This window comes from Notamacropus eugenii, chromosome 7 (genome assembly GCF_028372415.1).
Source record: "Notamacropus eugenii isolate mMacEug1 chromosome 7, mMacEug1.pri_v2, whole genome shotgun sequence".
NCBI lineage: Eukaryota > Metazoa > Chordata > Mammalia > Diprotodontia > Macropodidae > Notamacropus > Notamacropus eugenii.
The window spans coordinates 163,596,880-163,620,040 of record NC_092878.1 but is presented as its reverse complement, the minus strand read 5'-3'; the positions used below and the strand labels follow the sequence as shown (position 1 = coordinate 163,620,040).

At 36.6% G+C, this 23,161-nt stretch overlaps 1 protein-coding gene across 3 annotated transcripts in view; it reads right to left on the bottom strand.

Annotated features, from left to right (window-relative positions):
* Positions 1 to 23,161, bottom strand: part of PRDM5 (PR/SET domain 5) — a 179,784-nt gene that overhangs the window by 64,583 nt on the left and 92,040 nt on the right. For 2 of the 3 annotated variants that reach the window (XM_072625267.1, XM_072625268.1), the window contains exons 12-13: positions 17,446 to 17,606; positions 10,157 to 10,250 (exon numbers count right to left, since the gene is read on the bottom strand). In XM_072625267.1, the coding sequence (XP_072481368.1) occupies positions 10,157 to 10,250; positions 17,446 to 17,606 (255 nt within the window). The remainder of the gene's footprint in view (positions 1 to 10,156; positions 10,251 to 17,445; positions 17,607 to 23,161) is intronic. The other variant, XM_072625270.1, reaches the window with a different exon arrangement.

Genomic DNA, 23,161 nt, shown 5'->3' with positions numbered 1-23,161 from the left:
GGCCATGGAAGAGCTCAAAAAGAATTTTGAAAATCAAGTTAGAGGGGTGGAGGAAAAACTGGGAAGAGAAATGAGAGGGATGAAAGAGAAGCATGAAAAGCAGATCAGCTCCCTGCTAAAGGAGAAACAAAAAAATGTTGAAGAAATTAACACCTTGAAAACTAGCCTAACTCAATTGGCAAAAGAGGTTCAAAAAGCCAATGAGGAGAAGAATGCTTTCAAAAGCAGAATTAGCCAAATGGAAAAGGAGATTCAAAAGCTCACTGAAGAAAATAGTTCTTTCAAAACTAGAATGGCACAGATGGACGCTAAGGACTTTATGAGAAAGACAGATATCACAGAACATAGCGAGAAGATTGGAAAAATGGAAGATAATGTGAAATATCTTATTGGAAAAACAACTGACCTGGAAAATAGATTCAGGAGAGACAATGTAAAAATTCTGGGACTACCTGAAAACCATGATGAAAAGAAGAGCCTAGACATCATCTTCCATGAAATTATCAAGGAAAACTGCCCTGAGATTCTAGAACCAGAGGGCAAAATAAATATTCAAGGAATCCACAGAACACCGCATGAAAGAGATCCAAAAAGAGAAACTCCTAGGAACATTGTGGCCAAATTCCAGAATTCCCAGGTGAAAGAGAAAATATTGCAAGCAGCTAGAAAGAAACAATTCAAGTATTGTGGAAATACAATCAGGATAACACAAGATCTAGCACCCTCTACATTGAGGGATAGAAGGGAATGGAATAGGATATTCCAGAAGTCAAAGGAACTAGGACTAAAACCAAGAATCACCTACCCAGCAAAACTGAGTATAATACTTCAGGAGAAAAAATGGTCTTTCAATGAAATGGAGGATTTTCAGGTTTTCTTGATGAGAAGACCAGAGCTGAAAAGAAAATTTGACTTTCTAACACAAGAATGAAGAGGACCATGAAAAGGTGAACAGCAAAGAGAAGTCATAAGGGACTTACTAAAGTTGAACTGTTTACATTCCTACATGGAAAGACAATATTTGTAACTCTTGAAACATTTCAGTATCTGGGTACTGGGTGGGAGTACACACACACACATGCACACACGCACACATACATAGAGACAGAGTGCACAGAGTGAATTGAAGAGGATGGGATCATATCTTAAAAAAAAAATGAAATCAAGCAGTGAGAGAGAAATATTGGGAGGAGAAAGGGAGAAGTTATATGGGGCAAATTATCTCTCATAAAAGAGGCAAGCAAAAGACTTATTAGTGGTGGGATAAAGAGGGGAGGCAAGAGAAAAACATGAGGTCTACTCTCATCACATTCCACTAAAGGAAAGAATAAAATGCACACTCATTTTGAAAGGAAAACCTATCTCACAATACAGGAGAGTGGGGGACAAGGGCACAAGCAGGGTAGGGGGGAGGATAGAGGGGAGGGCATGGGGAGGAGAATGCAATCCGAGGTCGACACTCATGGGGAGGGAAAGGATCATAAGAGAATAGAAGTAATGGGGGACAGGATAGGATGGAGGGAAATATAGTTAGTCCTATACAACACAACTAGTATGGAAATCATTTGCAAAACTACACAGATTTGGCCTATATTGAATTGCTTGTCCTCCAAAGGGAAGGGGTGGAGAGGGAGGGAGCTAAAGAAGTTGGAACTCAAAGTGTTAGGATCAACTGTAATGTTCTTACCACTAGGAAATAAGAAATACAGGTTAAGGGGTAAAGAAAGCTATCTGGCCCTACAGGACAAAAGAGAAGATGGAGACAAGGGCAGAGAGGGAGGATAGAAGAGAGAGCAGATTGGTCACAGGGGCAATTAGAATCCTTGGGTTTGGGGGGGGGAGGGGAGAAAAGGGGATAAAATTTGTAACCCAAAATTTTGTGAAAATAAATGTTAAAAGTTAAATAAAAAAAAAAAGAAAACTAAAGTAAAAAAGTATGCTTCAGTCTGTATCCAGACCATCAGTTCCTTTTTTTGATGAGAAAGCATTTTCCATCATAAGTCCTTCAAAGTTGTCTTGGATCATTCTGTTGTTGAGAATACATACGTGGTTCATAGCTGATTATCTTACCATATCGCTGTTACTTTCTACAAGTACATTTTTCTCTGCATCGGCTCACGTAAGTCTTCCCAGATATTTTTCTGAGAGCATCCTGCATATCGTTCCTTATAGCACAATAGGTACATCACATCCGTATCACAACCACATAGCACAATTTGTTCAATCATTCCCCAGTGAATGGGTATCACCTGAAATTCCAATTCTTTGCCATCAGAAAAGAGCTGCTATAAATATTTTTTCTACATGTGAGCCCTTTCCTTTTTTAAAAGTCTCCCTTTGGATACAGATCTAGTAGTGTTATTATTAGGTCAAAGGGTATGCATGGCTTTATAGCCCTTTAGGTATAGTTCCAAATTGCTCTACAGAATGATTGAATCAGTTCACAATTCCACCAACAGGGCATTAATGTCTCATTTTCCCCACACTCCAACACTTGTCATTTTCCTTTTCTGAACTATTAGGCAATCTAATAGGTATGAGGTAGTACTTCATAATTTGCATTTCTCCAGTCAATAGTGATTTAGAGCATTTTTTCACATGATTATAGATGGCTTTTATTGTTTCATATGAAAATTATTCGTATCTTTTAATCATGTATCAATTGGGAAAAGCTCTTTTTTATAATTAGTAATAAATTTATAAATTATATCTAACACATGATATGATTTGTCATATATAACATATATTAGTCATAAAGCTGTAAATATATAAAAGCATATATATTGTATATTTATCATATATTTATAAATATACCTATATTGTTGTATATAACATCATATATCTATATATTATTAATGTACAATATATTTAATATATCATAATATATAAACACATAATAGTTATATATAATATTTTAGTCATAAATTTATATATTAGTTAAAATTTTCTATATATTTCAAAAATTGCACTTTTATCAGAGAAACTTGCTTTACTTTTTCCACAATTATCATTGATAATTGGATTTCCCCCTCTTCTCCTTCTCCCCCTGTTTATTCTATTCTCTCTCCTTTTAATCTGTCCTTCCTCAAGTGTTTTGCTTCTGACTACCACCTGCCCCAATATGCCTTCCCTTCTATCGTTCCTCCCTTCACTTTTTCCCCATCCCTCCTAGTTTCCCGTATAGTAAGATAGATGTCTATATCCAATAGAGAGTGTGTGTGTATTATTTCCTCTCTGAGACAATTCTGATAAGCGTCAGGTTCACTCACTTTTGCCCACCTCCTTTATAGTCTCTTCCACTGTAAAAGTTTTGTTTTTTTTTCCTTGCCTCTTTTATGTGAGATAATTTACCCTATTCTACTTCCTTTCCCCTTCTTGCCGTTTCTCACCTATGAATTTTATTTTTTTTAGATATCATTCCTTCTTATTCAATTCACAACTGTGCACTCAGTATATATATATATACATACATACATATATATGTATGTATGTATGTATGTATGTATGTATGTATGTATGTATGTATAACTAGGATAGTTAGGAGTAATTAGAAAGATTTTATAAATTACAAGTATCATATTCCCAGGTAGGCATGTAAAGAGTTTAGCCTTATTAAATCTCTCATGATGTCCTGTTCCTGTTTACCTTCTTATACTTTTCTTGAAAGTCAAATTTTCTATTCAGCTCTGCTCTTTTCATCAGGAAGGCTTGAAAGTCCTCTCCATCATTGAATATATATTTTCCCTCCAAAGGATTATACTCAGTTTTGCTGGCTAGGTGATTCTTTTTTGTAAGCCTAGCTCCTTTGCCCTCTGGAATATCATACCTCAAGACCTCCATTTCTTTAGTGTGGAAGCTAATAAATCTTATGTTATCCTAACTGTGGCTCCATGGTGCCTGAATTGTTTTTACTGGCTACTTGCAATATTTTATCCTTGACGTTGGATCTCTGAAATTTGACTATAATATTCCTGAGAGTTTTCTTTTGGGGATTTCTTTCAGGAGATAATCAGTGGATTCTTTCAATTTCTATTTCACCCTCTGGTTCTAGAATATCTCAGATAATCCAATAATTTTTAAGTTGTTTCTCCTAGATCTATTTTCCAGGTCAGCTGTTTATCCAATGGAATATTTCACATTGTCTTCTATTTTTCATCTTTTTGGCTTTCTTTTATTGTTTCTTGATTTCTCATAGAATCTTCAGTTTCCATTTGATCCATTCTAATTTTTAATGAATCATTTTATTGAGTGAGTCTTTGTAACTCATTTTCCACTTGGCCAATTCTGTTTTTTAAGAAGCTTTTATTTTCTTCAGTAAATTTTTGTTCCCCCTTTTCCATTTGACCACTTCTGCTTTTCAGGACATTCTTATCCTGACTGATATTTTGTACCTCTTTTACCATTTGAACTAATCTGTTTTAAGGTGTGGTTTTCTTCAGCATTGTGTGTGTGTGTGTGTGTGTGTGTGTGTGTGTGTGTGTGTCCTTCACCAAGCTGGAGACTCTTTTTTCATGATTTTCTGGCATCGCTCTCATTTCTCTTTCCAATTTTTCTTCTACCCCTCTTATTTGATTTTTAAAACCCTTTTGGAGCCCTTCCATGCCTCAAGATAAATTCATATTTTTCTTGGATGTGGGAACTTTGATTTTTTATCTTCTTCTGAATGTTTGTTTTGATCTTCTTTGTCACCACAGTAACTTTCTATGGTCAAAAATTTTTTTGTTATTTGCTCGTTTCCCAATCTATTTCTTGACTTTTAATTCTATGTTAAAGTAGGGCTCTGCTTCCAGCGTGGGGGGTGTATGGTCCCAGGCTTCACTGGTTTTTGTGTTGCTATTTTGAGAGATATTTCTAGGTACCTGTAAATTTTAAGTTCTTCCAAGGTGGCATGATCTGAGGAGAGGTGTATTTACTACTCTCCTGGCCTATGCTCTGATCTGTGAGTGACCACAAGCACCCTTTTCTGCCCTGCAATGTGATGATGGTCCCTGCTTCACTGTTGTGGTAGTGCTCCTCCTCACCCTGAGGCTGCCACCCAGGACTGCAACCTGGATCTGAGAATGAGTAAAACAACAGTACTTCTTCAGTACTAGCAAGGAGACTCCTGTCATTTGACCCCCTTACCCTCTGTGGGCTGAGAGTTTCAGAAGCAGCCACTGCTAATGCAGATGCAGTGGTTCCCAAGGCCTGATCCTGGTTTACTGGGGATGGTACTATGCTCAGGCTGGGGCTGTGCTGGCACAGCCTGTGCTGGACTGTGTTCCATTCTCACCCAGGTGCAACAGACCTTTCCTGCTGACCTTCTAAATTGTCTTTGGCTAGAAAATTATTTCACACCATGATTTTGTGTGTTCTGCTGCTCCAGAAATTGTTTTATGGCATTATTTAAAGGTGTTTGGAGGGGTTGGGGGTAGAGCTCAGTGAGTTACTGTCTTTTCTCCACCATCTTGGCTCTGCTTCTATTAAACACTCCTCTTCTAAGACACAGACCTGAACATCGTCTGGTTGTGCTTTCACTCACCTCAGACAGGTTCTAATTGGAAGAAACACTCTGTGGTTGTTGGTTTCACTTATATTGTATTAAAGCTCATTGGAATAGTGTTATCTTATACTTCTAATGATGGAAGGAAAGATGGAGAAATGGAGTATTAAGAGAGAACCTTGTGGCACATATTTAAAGATCATAATTTTAGAAATATTTCCCATACATGGGGAAGGGGGCTTGAAAAGGGGGGGTTTCCACAGATGTCTATAACACTAATATTGTAATTCTATCAGAGTAAGAAGGTTTTTTTATTATTATCTTCTGCTTTTTTATCACCTTCTTTTTTCCAATATATTGCTCCACTGTCCCTCTTTGTACCACTCCTAGAGTAAATGAGATCTTGAACAAAGTTCCCAGTCCCTAGACTTAGACAATCAAAGTCCACTTTGGAGGTAACAGAGAAATTGTAGGGCCCAGCTGGAAACAGTAAGCTCAAAAATTCAATATAGGCTAGAGAACTGAGGCACACCACACACTCTGACAGAGTCATATATCCTGGAGAAGGACTGAAGCAGAAATGGGAGCAGAGGAGAATAGGGCCCCAGTTCACCTCATTAACCCACCTTCTTTGGTAATGATTAATGATGACTCCAACAGAGGAATTCCTAGGAAGAAGATATACATTTATGAGGATCTAAGATATCCATCAATATCTATATCTTCATATCTACATCTATATAAAAGTAATAATTAGACAGAAATCTTTCTGGTTGGACGTCAATGCTATTAAGGTCAATTCTGTAGACTTAATCCCTATGTGGATGATATACATAAAACAAAACTCAGAGCTGCTCTAAAATCCTATTTTGTAATCCTAAACCTAAATAGCAGTTTCTCCAAAGAAGACTGTTGGTTATGAGGTACCCTGGTTAAAAGGATCAGGGATGAATCTGGGGAAACACCAATTCATTTGTGGAATAAAAGGAATTCAGATAAGAAAGCATACCTTCTTCCTCTTAGAAGAAATGGCAGGAACTAGAAATGTGGAGAATGTTGTGTTTATAGATGGCAGGGAAGATACCAAATAATGATCTAGTGGTAGCTAGGGGCTGGAGAATATGGAGAAGATAGGGTTATGTATAAATGTAGAGGTTCTGTTCTTCATAATAAGAAAAGATGCCTTTTCATAAAGATTGGAGTTTGGTGGAAATGGGAGAAGATGATGCAAAGTTTTGATGCTTTAAAGAAAGGAACTGTTCCATTTGCAGGATGCAAAAAAAGAGCAGAAGAGTATGGTGACAGGGTGGTTTCTTGTCAAGGGATAAGTAGACAGGATAAGGGAACAAGGGATCCAGAAGTGGAAGACAGTGTAGAATTAAGTTGATTCACTAATGGATTATGATGGAAAAATGAGAAAAATTTGGCCTGGTAAGGTCCTGAAGAGTAGAGGGCATGGAGAATATAATAAGGATAAGTAGTAGGTTTAGAGGGGTTAAGACAGAGGGAACGAGATAGGAGATCATGATTGTGATTATACAGGAACTTCATAGTTCGTAATCATGAAAGCAGAACACTTGTGTATGATGGCAAGATCAAAAGTGTAATCATGTCTGCGAGCACCTGATATCAATTAGAGGAATAGGTCATAGGAGTGGAATACATTAGCCAATTAAGAGGCTAGGGTATTAGAGCAAATGTAAACATGCTTGGTAAAGTCTCTTAGTGTGAAGGCAGCAGTTAGAGAGAAACCATGAGTCAGGTACTCCAGTCATTGAGAAAGGAAGAAGAATGTCCTAGGGGTTAGTAGATAGTGGCTAATGGGATCATAATTGGGATATGAATTGACATAGTGTACCTTCAAGGAAGAGAGGTAGCTGAGCCTGGAAGTGGTAATGGGAATTAAGGAGTATTCCTATTCCCCGCATTGAGACCAAAGAAAATGTAGCCAGCTCTGATAAAGATGACCATGAATGTGGTGTCATTTGGCTAGTATGTACTAATTTCAAAAAGAGCCAGAAGATAAAAGGAACATGAGAGAAAAGGGTTTTAATTAAGGGAAGTTTGTCAACTGCAAAATGGGATTTCCAGTAGGCACAATGGAAATGGGAAACAGAAAAGAAAGGAAAGATGAGGGAGGAAAGACTGGAGATGAGGGGGATAGGGCTTAGTGGAAGGGCATTAGGAGTTGGAGAAAGATTTTGACAATCAGGAACTGAGGATCACAGGGATTACTGTGGATGTAGAAGATGGCATTTACTGTCAGACTCAGTTGATTTGCTGGTTAGTTTCACTGAACTCTCTCTCTCTCTCTCTTTCTCTCTCTCTCCTCTACCTTTCTCCCCGTCTCTCCCTCTCTTTCTCCTTCTCCCTTTTTTCTCTCTCATCTTTGTCACAAGAGTGATTCATTGGGTAGGGGAAGATGGAGCAACATGTTGGGAAATAAAGGAGACACAAAAACAGAAGACCGTAATTAAAATACAACTCAATATGATAAAATTACAAAATGTTAGTGTTAGAGGCATCTCTGGAAGTCACCTTTTTTTGTCCCCACCCCTTTCCCAATGTATACATTCATTCTGTAACATCCTCTACAGGTGATGGTCTAGACTCCTCTTGAATATAAATAGAGTTAGAGTAATAAGGATCATGCAGTCTGCCAAGGCAGCCCATTCCATTTTTAAATAGTTTCAGTTTCCCTTTCTCTCAGCTAGCTTTTCTCCCACATTTTTTAACTTATTCACCAAAACCCAGATTTTTGTAAATCCTAGCCACTAATCAAAGTACATCTTTCCTTCCGGTGCCAGTCAATCCCTGCAGAACAGATTTAGTCTCCAGATCTTTCCCAATTGCATTTCATAACAAAACACATAAATGTTCAGAAACTTCCTGTTTCTTTGCTATTAAACAAGTTTGCCTGCTTCACAGGTCTGTGTGATTACTTTTGTACAACTAGAGGGAATGTCCCAGATGGCCAGAGTTTTACTGAACCATGCTTCCTTTCAGCTCTATGGTTCCCTCTTCATTAACTGCCCTTATTTACTAAAGTCCATATTATTTTACCGTGGCTAGATACCCCAAAAGAAAAGAAAAAGAAAAATCATTATACTTAAAATAATAAGACTGGAGTCAAATCTTGTCTCTGCCACTAGCTACCTGTATGACATTGGGTAAGTCCTCTCATCTAACTGTGTCTTAATTTATCCCTGTGTAAAATTAAGGGTTTGCACAGATATTTCTAAGGTGTTTTCAAGCTGCAAACAATGAGATCCTTTGATGTTCCTGGGGTCCTCTCTCTGGACATTTTTCCATTATTTCATTGGTTGTCATATGGATTGTTTGGCATCTCTTGACCAAATCACCTCTCAGGAATTCCTGTACCTCTACGTAGACTTGATCAATCAGCTTTGTGTTTCTATACTTGAGACATCCAAAACACTGAAAACTTCACGAGTATGATTATAAGAATCTTTTTTTCCTTTTCTTTTTGGTCAGTATTTCCAGAAGACTTGAGTGGTCTCTAACTCAGAGCCAGCCAGTAGACCTATCAATGCTATGAACATTTCAAGCAATGGCAACTCCATGATGTCATTGGTCCTCTCTGAAAATGAAGGACAAACAACCACTCTTCTTGAATCTCAGGCAGGCCTAGCCAAGGTTCTTAATGTTTTCTGTGTCATGGCACCATTGTCAAGCTGGTTAGGCATATAGATTCCTTCTTAGAATAATGTGTTTAAATGAATATGGTAAAATACACAGGACTACAAAGGAAATAGATGATATTGAAATAGATAGTTATCTACCTATAAATATATGTTTAAGTGTGTATATATGGGTGTGTGAAATATGCTAAGTTAAGAATTCCCTGTTCTAGATGAAATGAGTCATTGAACGTGTTTTACAAGAGTCATAAAGGAGGATGTATCAACCCAGGTAAAAACTTCATTCATTCACTTATTCAACAAATATTTGAATATGTACAATGCATAATATACTGTAATACCAAAGAATGATTCCTGTGGCCAATGAGTTTACAGTCCAGCCGGGATTATAAATGAAAAGTCCAACTCAGATATCATTTTCTCTCTCTCCCCTTTCCCCCAAGGGTGAAAAAATCTTTCCTTGATGATATTTCTGATAATACTTTGCTTAGACCTCCTCTTTCTGCTTCTATGGGTATTTAGGTATTTAAGAACATGCCTTTCTCCCCCGGACAACTCTTTGAGGGCACTGTTTATGTTGCTTTTATCTTTTGCTTCCTGGTGGCCTTGAATTCCATCTGTGGGCACTTCACAGATGTTTGTTGGATTGAATCGACCATGACAGCTGTCATACACAAATAAGTGCAATACAGATAAAACCTGCCCACCTACTCTTATCCCAATTTTATCCATGGAAATCACAAATGCATAAAACCATTGGGGAAATTTTAAATTCTGCTATCAAAAAGAAATATCAAAGTACTCTTGGACTGCATGCTTCAGTGGGTTTAGAAGCACTTCTGTTGCAAGTTTTGGTAGAGAAAAGAACAGAATCTTTCTTCAACTTTTCAGGGAGTGAAAATTTAAACTTGCATATAACCTGCAGAACATAAAAAGAAGATAGTGCCATGCTTTGGCCACAAAGTACATCGGTTCTCTATTTCTTTTGTATTAACAAGTAGAGGATGCCTACCTGTATGGCTTCGGATGTGTACCCGCAGTGTCCCATTGCTCGCAAATTTCTGTCCACAATATGGGCATATCTTCTCCTTTTCTCCTGTGTGTGTCTATGTAGAAGGAGGAAAATAGATGAATAGTTTTAGGAAAACTCCATAGGATTGAAGAGGTTCAGGTAGATCTCATCATGGCCATTTGCTTACTTTCCATAATTACATTCCCTTGAAATGGTATAGCTTCTGAGACAGAAACAGTGCCATCATAAACAAATTAGATGAGCAAGGAAAAAAGGATCATCCATATTTGTAAATAGGGAAACAGTCCATGACAAATAGAGGATAAAGAGAACCTCTGGAAATAAAATGTTCAATTATAGTTACATAACATTTTAAAAGAGTTTTTTTGCAGAAATAAAAATAATGTGCCTAAATTCAAAAGGAACAACTAATTGGAGAAAGAGACGTTCTCACCAAGTTTTTTCTGATAAAGTTGTCATTTCAAAAATATATAAGTAATTAACTCAAATATAGAAGAATAAGAGCCATTCCCCAATTTACAAATGGTTATAGGATATGAACAGAAATTCAAACTATAGCCATATAAAAAAGTGCTCCAAATCACAAATATTTAGTGAAATGAGAATTAAAGCACCATTGAGTTTCTACTCATCAGAATGGCAAAGTTGACAAACAGAAAAATAACAAATATTGGAAGGACTGTGAGGGGAAAATGAGCATAATAATGCACTATTGGTATAGATTTGAATTGGTCCAGTCATTCTGGAAAGGAATTTGGAACCATTCCCCCAAAGCTACTAAATTATACCTACCTTTGCTATAGAAAGATTTTTGATATTTACAGTGAATTTGGAATGACTGAAATTTATTTGAAAATACTACAGTTTACTTTAGAAGTCTTTGAAGGTTCCATATGTATAATTTGCCTCACACATCAATTCTAACATTCCAGTGGAGATGTTAATTTCTCTAAGACTCGACTCACTATTTTTGTGATATTCCTGAGCAAGAGATCTCTTCCTGGCCATCAATCTCCTATATGTGTTGTATTTCCATATTAGAATGTATTCTCCTTGAGGGTGTGATCTGTTTTGCTTTTTTAATTTGTGTTCCCAACATGTAAGACAGTTCCTAGCACACAGTAAGGGATAGGGAGTGGGTCTGGACCTGTTTGCAATGTTGTAGGGAACTTCTTCTTATTCATTTAGGCACCTTCTCTTCAACTTACATTCTTAGAGAGCTGCCTCTAAAACTGAAAGATTGAGTGACCTCCTCACAGTCAAATAACCAGTATGTGTCATAGGCAAAACTTGAACCCATGTCTTCTGGATTCAAGACCAATTTTCTGTTCACTACACTGCACTGCACTGTCACCTTAATAAATATCTTTTCTGAACCTTAAAATCAACAAGCATCATAGAGGAAATTTTTAAAAAATACCTTCATTCATTCATTCAAAATTGTGGATTTTATCTTAGCATATAACTCATCTTTACAGCACATTCCTGTGTTAAAAAAAAAAAAAACAAAAAGGGCTCTTCAGGATCACAGGATCATGAATTGAGAATTAAGAGTTGCTTGTTGAAAATTCCACTGATAATAGTCACTTGAAAGTTACATTGGTCTGGGATTCAAGGTAAAAGGATTCTAGTTATTACTTTGGGTAAAATTAATTGCTTGAACTCTCTGGGATTGAAGTTCTTGGTGAGGGAAACTTCATTTCTCTTTATCTGATTCTAAGACCAATGGGAACTGAATTCAGTCTCATTCATCCCTAGTCCTTTGTACACTCTATAGCTATTCCTCTTAATTTCTTAGGAAGGTAACTCAGTTTGTACGAGGTCAAGACATGAATTCATTTATGTCACAAATCAGAGCCAGAAGAATCTTGGTCCTTGCGTGTGGGGCCAGCAATTGTTCTCAAAGAACCATTCTTGGGCTCCTAGGAATCCCTGAGACTTTTTCAGGTGATTAAAAAGATCAGAACTATTTTCATAACAATACTTCATTTTCTTATTAAAATGCTTCCCCTTTTCCCAACTACAAATCTATGGTAGAATGGACTTTCTTCAGATACATCAACCAAAATAAATCACAAAGACTGAATACAGAAATACTAGAATCTAGCTTTCTTCTATTAAGTCAGACAATGAAAAGATTTGCCAAAAAAATACACAAAATAATGCCACTCTTTTCACTTTTTTGCTTTAGAAAAGTTATTTTTAAAATCTTATTTGTGTTAATATATACTGAATTTATTATTATTTTAAATGAATTAATGAATATTTTTAAATCGTCAGTTTCACTTTCTAATACAGAAAATATTGATAGATATAACCCACATAGACAAAACTCTTTGGGGGTCCTCATAATTTTTAAGGTACGTGTGTGTGTTCATCCTTCATTGCCAAATAGCATGCCATCAGAGAAATGATGACATGACTTGCACTTGACTTTGTTTTGAATGAAGGAGGGCTGTGCAGGTCACCAGCCTCGCTTCTCCTCCAGAGCCATCTGAATCCACTGACCAGATTTTCATCAGGATGACTGGAGATGACCCAAGATGAGGCAATTGGGGTTAAGTGAGTTGCCCAAGGTCATGCAACTAGTGAGTGTCAAGTGTCTGAGGTAGGATTTGAACTCAAATCTGACTCCTTTTGAACCGACTCCTGTACTGGTGTTTTTAAGAGTATAAAGAGGCCAGAAAAGTTGAGATCTGAGGTTCTATGGAACCACTTAGCTTTTCCCATGACATTTACCCAAAAAAGGCAATTTTGTATCCTCTCTCAAATCCGCCATATTCTAAGGTAAAGGTAGATGAAAGTGAAATCCACTTGGTGGCAGGTGAAGGCAAAACGATCTTGGTTGGTTGCAACATTGTTTAACTAATTTCCATTTAAAGTATACAGACTGAGGCTAAAGGAAAGAGGTTCATCTATGATCGTTGATACATTGAAATCTCTTAGAGAACAGGCTTTCCAAAGTTCCATTTGGTTCTGTGTGTTGTGATGTTTCATTATTTTCTAATCCCTGAATTTTTAAAGTGAATGTTATGTGTTCTTCATCTCTCAGTAAGAAACCTTAATTCCAAGAGTCATAGTGCAGCTGAATGGAAAGTCATTACAGAATACCAATATCCTAACAGATAGACCACTTGGCTGGGAGCTAGGAAGACCTCAGTTCAATTTTTTTTTTTTTTACTTCATGTGTTTTTTTACTTTTACTTCAACCAGTCTTGTAACCTTGAGCAAATCTTCTGAGCCTTAATTTTCTCACATATAAAATGAAAGTCATGGAATAAATAGCTTCTGAGACCTCTTTCAGCTTGAGAGAAATTGTTATTAATAACCAAATATGGAGTAGAGCCAGGCTTTTTCCCTGTTCTATTTCCTTGTTCAAACCCCAGCCTTTAAAGGACAGTATTGACCTTAGCCAAAAATTGACCCTTTCTAAACCATCTGCCCATTGCTTTCCACTCAAGTAAGTTTTGGTGGAGGTAGATCCTTTGCTTAAAGTGCCCAAAGTTGAGAGTGTTCTGGTAGTAGAGATAGTCTCTCTGTCCAAGAGTGACATGATGTCACTCTCAGCCCGACTGGAGCGAGCAGACTTCTCTCTGTAAAGTCCATCTCTCGTTGTTAACCAATCAGAATTGATTGCCATTCTTAAGAACCATGAGTAAATATGGCCTTAAACAGAAAAAGTCAGTTTTTGGAAACATTACAGTAGGATAAACTGAAATCATGACATCACCAGCAGCTCTTTATGTTATTTTTTTCATTCCAAAGCAGACATGCTTTCCTTAGTTCATGACCTTCTTTACAAATAACATCTCAATTTCATGGAGACAAAACATACAGAAAACATAGAAGTACTCTAATATTACAAAAAGCAATCTTAAGTACATGAATTACTCTAGTCTAGAATATTAAAAATAAAGAAACTAAATTTGAAAGATGTATTTTCTCAATAGTATAATAGTAGTGAATTCTGTAATTAACAGTAGAATTGGCAGGCAAGGGATTTTCTAGGTTTTCATGAAAGCAGAGGACACGTGTTCAGAAATACAACATAAACAATGGCACTCAGAATTCTCCAAGGTCCTCTGATCAATGACATTGGACGACTGTGGTGCATAATACTTTTAACAGGAGAAGAAACAATTTAATTGTGTGCATATTTATTCCATACAATACTGAAAAGGAGTCATACATTTGTTGGATTGAAACTCGGCTCTGTATCATATAGAGTTCTAGAAATTCTAGTCTAGAGGGATCCCCACACACATCACATTGTTTAGTTGCCTCATTTTGGAATCTAAAAATTCACAATGAAGCCACTTTTAAAATACAATGACTATAAACATATGACCACTTTGTCAGCTTAAACAGCACCGCTACTACTAGTTCCCAGAAGTTATCAGAAAAAAGTATTGTGTATAATACAAACACTGTCTCTCTGCATCTCTCTGTCTCTCTCTGTCTCTGTGTCTGTGTGTCTCTATCTCTGTCTCTTTATATGTGCGTGTAATCTTTTTGAAGTAAGATAATTTTAACCAAAAACATTTTAAATCCGTGTGTGTGTGTGTGTGTGTGTGTGTGTGTGAGAGAGAGAGAGAGAGAGATAGAGATGAGAGAGAGAGAGAGAGAGAGAGAGAGAGAGAGAGAGAGAGAGAGAGAGAGAGAGAGAGAGAGATGAATTTAAAATATTTGGTTAAAATTATCTCAGTTTAAAAAATGTATATAAGTAAGTTTGCACAAAAAGGTTCCTTAAGTTTATTAAGATAATTGTATCCAAACGTATTTTAAATTCATATTACATTTATATGAAAATATATGTGTATTTAAAATATTGTTGGTTAAAATTACCTCAGTTTAAAAATTTTCCATCTAATCTCCATTGGAAGTGTGTCAAAACTCACTATGAATAAAGAATGTCTAGCCCTGTTATTTGAGACAATAAGATTTTCTGAATGGTTTCTCTAACCTTTTAAGAAAACTTTTGGAAGTAAGTCCAAATAGGTCACGCATTTTCTCTAAGTCATGATTTCTTGCCAGTATTTCCAGTGAGGTGAATCCTACGCTACTGGAGACAAGTTAAATATGAAACGAGTCTCCATTGTTCATCCAACCATAATACTCATCAGGAAAAGTTCCAAAGGAAAATTTAGAAATAAATTTCCTGCTAAACATTCAGAGAACAAGCAATGACCCAACTGAAGAGGCTGGCATCAAGGTGATGTGCATGCGTATGTCGCTTCTCCATATGCCTATCACTTCAGAGGAAGCCTCTGCCTTAGCAGACCCTCCATCAGTGTTTGTTGCTGGGGAATCAGAAGTCACTGAACACACAATCAGTAGGAACTGATTCTTCCTTCCTTCCTTCCTTCCTTCCTTCCTTCCTTCCTTCCTTCCTTCCTTCCTTCCTTCCTTCCTTCCTCCCTTCCTCCCTTCCTTCCTTCCTTCCTTCCTTCCTTCCTTCCTTCCTTCCTTCCTTCCTTCCTTCCTTCCTTCCTTTCTTTCTTTCTTTCTTTCTTTCTTTCTTTCTTTCTTTCTTTCTTTCTCTCTTTAAGAGTCATGTCTTTTACTTTTAAAGTGCAAGGGAAACCAGGCTCAAATCCCATGTCTGTGGTTTATTTGTGACTCTAGGTAAGTCATTTCAATTTTAGGGCCTTGGTTTCCTTATCTGTAAAAGGAGAAGGCCAGACTAGATAGTAAGGTCACCTCCAGATTTAGATCCATAAACCTATGAAAAAGAAAGAATCTCATTGTAAAAGAACTTCATTAATACTGAGGAAAAGCACCATGGTAGAATCAAGTAGCCATGGGTCATGTTAGACCCTCACCTTTACTGGCTAAGCAATCTAAGTCACTTAATTCCCAGTGATCCCAGAATAAGTCTATGGTAAGTCATAAAACCTATAATAAGTTATAAAGAAGGGGGCAGCCTACAGTCATGGATATAGTTTCCATACCACAAGTTCCCTATACCATAGATGCAAATTCCACACCTGCTTCCCCACCAAAAAAAAAAAAAAGAGGGAAGTGAAAACTAATTTATTTGCATAAAAATATTTTAAAGTAAAAAATCAATCTATCTCAATAATATATTTGATATTATACACATTTCATACTTGTAGCTAAACTATAGATCAACATAAATTATTTTGCTAAAATGTTTAAACTATTATTTATATACATAGATACATATTTAAAATTTCAGAATAAATAAGCTTTTTTTCCCCTCAGTAAATAATACTTCTGTATCTCCTGCTTTGGATGTTTGCTGACCACTCAGGTGGCCCAGTGGATGGAATGCTCCTCTTGGGGTCAAAAATCTGGTTTTCATCCTGGAATTTGAATTTGTCTCAGAATCTCAGTAGCTGTTGGATAGGGAGAAGGGGACTGAACATTTTCTACCTCATGTTCCTTACCTACAAGGTGGAGATGGTCATTTCGCCTACCTGGTAGGATTATTGTGACGATCAAATGACTTAAAGAAATTCTTAGTAATATTTAATATATTTTAATTGCAAAGGACTTTGTAAAACTTAAAAGCACTATGAGCTCTAACAGCTCAAAATTGCACTGAGACTCCTGGAATACCCTGTACATGTTGGTTATGGTTATTAGTAACGATATGAAGAAGCAAATACATCACAGAATATGCACAATTGTATCAGTGACTTCACAAGTACCCATTTGAATTAGAAAATTGGGCAAACACAGTAACCAAATCAACATTTTTTTTGTAAAATGTAGTGGCAAAATTCACTGGACAATATATACCACTCAATCAGTTTCCATTCCAGAAATATTTACCGAGTACTTATTGTGCATCTATCGCTCTTCAGGGCCCCTGAATCATAAAAGCTAACATTAATGTATCACTTTAAAGTTTTTGAAATGCTTTATAATTATTATCTCCTTTAATCCTCACAACAACCCTGAGAGGTAGGTGCTACCTCATTTTGTAAATATAAATGTAAAATCTCATTTTACAGATAGGGAAACTGAGGCAGGCAGACATGAAGTAATTTGCCCAAGATGGCACAATTACTGTCTGAGGTTGGATTTGAACCCAGATCTTCCTGACTCTGAATTCAGCATTGTATCCACTGCAGCTGTATCCCCTCTAACAAGAGAATAAACTTATGGATGGTATCTAGGACAGTGAAAGAAGAGCCTCAACCTTAGGCCCTGCAAGACAAACTGGGCATGTTTTAAATGTTCAAGTAATGAGGGAAAGAAAATATATAAAGAATTCCAACTGGGGATGGACTTGTACTTACTTTTTTGTGACTTTTAAGCACAGAAGGTGTTACAAACGCCTTATCACACAGATCACATTTGTATTTTTTGTGTCCATCATGGACCACCTGGATGTGAACATTTAAGGTATCTTTCCTTTTAAAGGTAGCATCACACTGATCACACTTGAAAGTTCGTTCACCTTGGAAACAAAAAAGTCAAATGTGAAGAGACCAAGAGAGGCTGGAACACTTTCCTCCTGTCAGCTAATGGCTGCCCTTCCCCCACTAACCTCAGCCTACGTAGAAATATTGCCTAACTATCAAAGAAAGTCATTTCTCCTGGATGGTGAACTTTACTTCAGACATTCCTACCCTTGGCTCCAGACTGAGTGGGAAAGGGTTCCCTTACATTCCCACTGAACTGATTTCTCTTCATCTAAACCAGCTCCACATGGGCAAAGATAAAAATCTTATCTTCACAGCAGAGCTGAAGATAAAGGTCAATAGTGTCCCATAGATGTAGGGGAAAATGGAGCAAGATAACCTTCTTGGGCCAATAAAGACACTTCAATTTCAATCATTCCACATTGCCTCAATTTTTTCAAAATTTTCAAAGGACCCAAATTCCCCAAATAAAATTATTCTGTTCCACTTCATTAACTAAGCATAGGCTATGGTAGCTTTCATTTTTTTCTAACTTGGGTATAGCTTTCACTCAATCATGAGCTGTTTGGGTCAAACTAGAGCATCCAACTCAATCCAATGACTGTCAAATGCCAAAGCCATAGTCAGTGATGGTTTGGAGTATGAATTTTCTATAATAATCTAAAAAATAAACTGCCTATATTATCCAAACCTCTCTGAGGGTCTTTGTAAGCTCCACCCTTTCCCATGACCAGCAAGCTTTTTCATAAACTGTCCTTTTCCCCATACTAATGAAGTTTTATTAAATGTTGAATATCTTAGCGTACTACACCTTTTCCCTTTCAAGGGAGCATGACAAGGGATATGAATGGAAACAGGACTAGAAATGTTCCAGAAGGAAACTGATGACCATCACCTTCTTCCCCTCTCCAACTGCCACAGAGATGAAACAACCTTTTAAGTTACTCAGCCATTGAATAACTGAATTGAATTATTAATATACTACACTATAAAGTTATTCAGTCATCTTTCAGCTGGCTGATTTTCTTTTGTCTATATCAAAATTTCAGCACAGAACTCTAAAGAGGTGTTCAGACTGGGATTTCTTCTGTTTTGTTCTTTTTTTAACTTCAAGGGTGTGTGTGTGTATGTGTGTGTGTGTGTGTGTGTGTGTGTGTGTGTGTGTACAATGCAGTGTACTGCAGTAAAAATCATTTGCTATCAAACCAGACAAAAGAACAATTTAAAAAATGATATGACCTAGTTTCCCGCATGTTTTTAAATAGGAAGAGGATAACACTTCTACATGACTTAGGTTTGGTTTGCTTTGGTTGTTTTTTTCTGTTACAGTCCTCTTGCTTTCCACCTTGTTTTCCAATGACCCTTGTTATTTTTCAGCTATTTCAGTCATGTCCAAATCTACAAGCCCCCATTTGGAATTTTCTTGTAAAAGATACTGAAGTGATTTGTCATTTCCTTATCCAGTTCATTTTACAGATGAAGAAACTGAGGCAAACAAGGTTAAGGGATTTGTTCAGGGTCATCCAGCTAGTAAGTGTCTAAGACCAGACTGGACACGGGTCATCCTGACTATAGGTTTAGCACTCTATTCACTACGCTCTCTGATGGTGATTCGTAGGAAAACCCTAGAAAAAGGTAAGGAAGGTGCTGGGAGCTGTTTTCAGGGAGCAGATGGAAGGAAAGGCCTATGTCCTCTCTTTGACAAACCTAGTTGGGTGCCAAAGGAACTAGTTTAGGAAGATGAAGATATAATGTCAGCAGAAATACTGACCGAAGAATATGAACCAATTCTAAGGCATGCTGGCAGAACAGAAGTAAGGTATGGCATGCTAGCCTGGGATGGATGCACAGGGCTTACAATGCGTGAGCAGTCCGAGTTCCTCGAAGTCAATGAGCCCATTTCATTCATCTTTTATTCCCTTCTCAACGAGCGTCATTTGAGAAACTTCTATTGAGTTTGTTAGTCTTGGTGAAATATTGAGCATCCTAGATATTAGGGAAAGAGAATTCTGGAGAAGCTTTTTTATCATTCTCTCTATTCCCACAGGCCCCATGTCAAAACCATCTCTAAAATCATTTGAAATAAACTGAATGCATGTTAATCAGAAAGAAAGATTTGAGATTCAAAAAAGCTCTCAAGAGGCTTAGAAAGTTGAATCATAACTAGGAAGATGAAATATAATAGTGATAAATGTGTGCTATCTTGAGGTTCAAATAATCAGTTTCATAAAGATGAAATGGAGGGATATGATTAGAACATAATTCACTATAAAAACGGCATAAGAATGCTAATATACAATAAGTTCAATATGAATTGGGGGCACTATGAAACAGCTGAAAGAGAACTAGAACCTGAGTTTGAATCCCAACTCTGACACCACCCATGTGATCCTTGGCAATTCATCTACTTTCCTAATCTGACAAGACAGTAGCTTGGATTAAACGACCTCCAATGTCCCTTCCATCTCTCAATCTATGATATCTTAACTGGCAACCAACAAGTCAATAAAATTGTAAGCTGTGTTAAAATTGCATTCAGCACTAGCAACATGAGAGTATAAATGCTCTATGGCCTGATCAGTCCACAGATGGAGCATTTTGTAACGTTCTAGGCACTACATTAATCAGCTAAGGAATACCCAGAAGAAAGCATCTGCAGTGTTGAAGGGTGTCAAGATAGTGTTGGATTTGCTGAACTAAACAGGGATTAGCTTGAAGAAGAAAAACCATAAGGGAGGGATGATGTCAATGACCCCCAGGTATCGGAAGGGCTTTCATGTGGGAAAAGTAGGAGATTTCATCTACAGGGCAGAACTAAGAACAAGAAGTAGAAAAGAAAAAAACATTGATCCCACCACCCCTGTATTAGAGTAGTCCAAAAGGAGAATGAGCTGACTTGGGATATAGCAGCTTCCTCTAACTGGTGATGAGCGAGAGGAGTGTACGTTTCTGGTGAAGATTGTAGATGGGGTGCTTCCTCAGGTACAAGTTGAACTACATGCCCCTAAGGAGCTTTCCAACTCTAATGCTCGGTCACTGACTCTTTTTTGAAATGAGGAAGTTGTTTAGCTATTTGTCTTGGGACTGAAAAGAAATAAAAGCTGTGACAATTCTAGACATCACTCTGATTTGTTTTCCATAGTCTACAGCCATAAATGCTGTTTTCTAATTTTGTTGTTTTTCCTAATGAATTGAGATTTGATGTACCTTAATACATGTATTCATCTATGATCTTCTATTACATTGTATTAGTTTTCTTAAAATTATTAGTCTTACCTGACAACTCTTTGGGGGGGGGGGGGGGGGAGTGGCATGCCTGCAGTTTCATTAGGGATTCCTAGCATTAAAGACCTTTATTGGCACAGATTGGTAATTTATCAATAACATTTAGTCCTACAGCTTTTCCTAGAGCACTAAGATATTCAGTAACCTGTCCCTGGTCACAGATGTTAAATGATCAGCTTTCAGTTACTCAGCAAGTACATTGTCAGAGATAGTACTCAGTTCTATAGTTGGTCCTCTGTTCTCTATACAACAGTGTTTTTTTTTTTACACTTTAGTGATTTTAAATGAAGATTCATAAAGACAAATAATCATTTTTAACTAGCTAAACATCTGGGTAAAACTTTTTGAAAAAAATATTTGATTAATATGCTTTTAGTACATATTTCATTCAAATCACGTCATATAACATAGATACAAATGTCGGCTCACACATCTAATTATTCTTGTCATCTTTAATCTCATATATCTCTGGTTGTCTGAAAGCTAATAAATAAAAATTAAAAGCATTGGATTCTTCCCATTAAGTATTCGCTATTAGTATGAGAAATAAAATTACATTGTACAAGAAGAAATTTTCCAGAATGTGAGGCCAAGACTTGGATATGCAAATCCTACTGTTTTTAGAGAAAGTAACTTTTAAAAAATCCCTTTTTTGAAAACAATCTTGTAAAAACTTGTTTTTTTATTTTAAAAAAAATAGCAAAGTGCTTCTGAAGTTAAGAGAAATCAATGCTGTGATACAAAACAGCAATTTCATTTTTGATTCCTCTTTTATAGAAAATTGGGAATCAGTTGTATGATGCATAATAAAATCTTGGAAAACTAAGAAGCCTCATTATAAGCTAGGCACCAATGGCATCTAAGAGATGCAGCACCCTTTTTCTCAATGGAAAGAAACTTAGTGTAGTCAATTACCATCATTTTCATCATTATACAACATTTATAGAAGTCATAACAACTTGATTCTTTTGTTATCAAACTTTAATATTCATACATAAAGAAACTTCTCCAAGATGCGCTTTTCTTTTAAACATATTATCCAAATCCATGAATCTTTTTGTCTTCAAAAAAAACTTTCAAGATTCCAATTTCTGTAGAGTAAGATGTAAATGAATCTAGAAACACACAATTAACTTTATATGATATGTAACATGTCAAGATAAAAGAAAAATATATAAGCATCCATACCATGATTTCCCATGGATAAGTACAGTTAAGAACATCTTAGACTTTTCTTTTTCTCTGTCATATAAAATTCTGATCTCTCAGAAGTAGAAGCCATTTTTATAAAACCCAGCACAATATGTTTTTCTCAAAGCCTTCAGTTCACAAAATTGATGTCCTAAAAAAATTGTAGCTACTGAAAAACCTTATAAAGAAGAAGGGGTAAAAAGAAGATAAAATCATAATTTTAAATTTGTTGGAACAATTCTCTGATAGGCTTTTATGGAATTCTACTTTTTCCATTGGGCAGAAACTCAACTGCTTTCCCACTCTGAAAGGACCTGAGTTTCTGAAAAAAGGACTCAAATATTTCATTGAGTAGGAGGGGGTATATTGACTAATGAAAGGAAAAGTATCCAAAACCAGGGTCTCAGAGTCCCTACACAAGACTCCAGCCTTTGGTATCTAAAATGAACTTGAAAGGTCAGAGTGAAGGGCCAAATATAAGATTTACATCAATGTAAAGTCTTATACTTGGGTTCAAGTAATGAATTGCACAAGTAGAATATGTTACCAGAAAATATTTCTAAAGAAAAAAAGATGCGGAGATTTGAGTGGACTGTGAACTCCAACATGGCAACTAATAATAAGCATAATCAATCATGATGTGACCTGAGGCTACATTAATAAAAGCATAACATTTAGAATGAAAGACATGATCATAGATGATGTATACAGCTCTACTCACACCTGGCACATGGTATTTGGATCAGGGTGCTGTAGTTTAGGAAGGATACTGAAAGACAGAAGTAATTCCAGGTAATGAAACATGTATGGTGAGAGAACTTGCTATACAAAGTTCAGCGGAAGGAACTGATGGCATTTGACTGGGTTGTCATGCAGAAGGAGGAGAATTATAATATTTATCCTCAGAGGATAGAATTAGGAACAATGAGAGGAAGAGTCCTGTTCTATTCAAAGAAGTGCTTGCTCCCAATTAGAGTCATCTGTAAAGCAAGAGTGATGTGTGAGAGAATAAGTCCCTTATTACTGGATGTCTTCAAGCAAGGGCTAGACAACTAATTTTCTTTTATGGTCTAAAGACTCAATGCTTCTAAGACTCCAGGATTTCTGTGGTGTA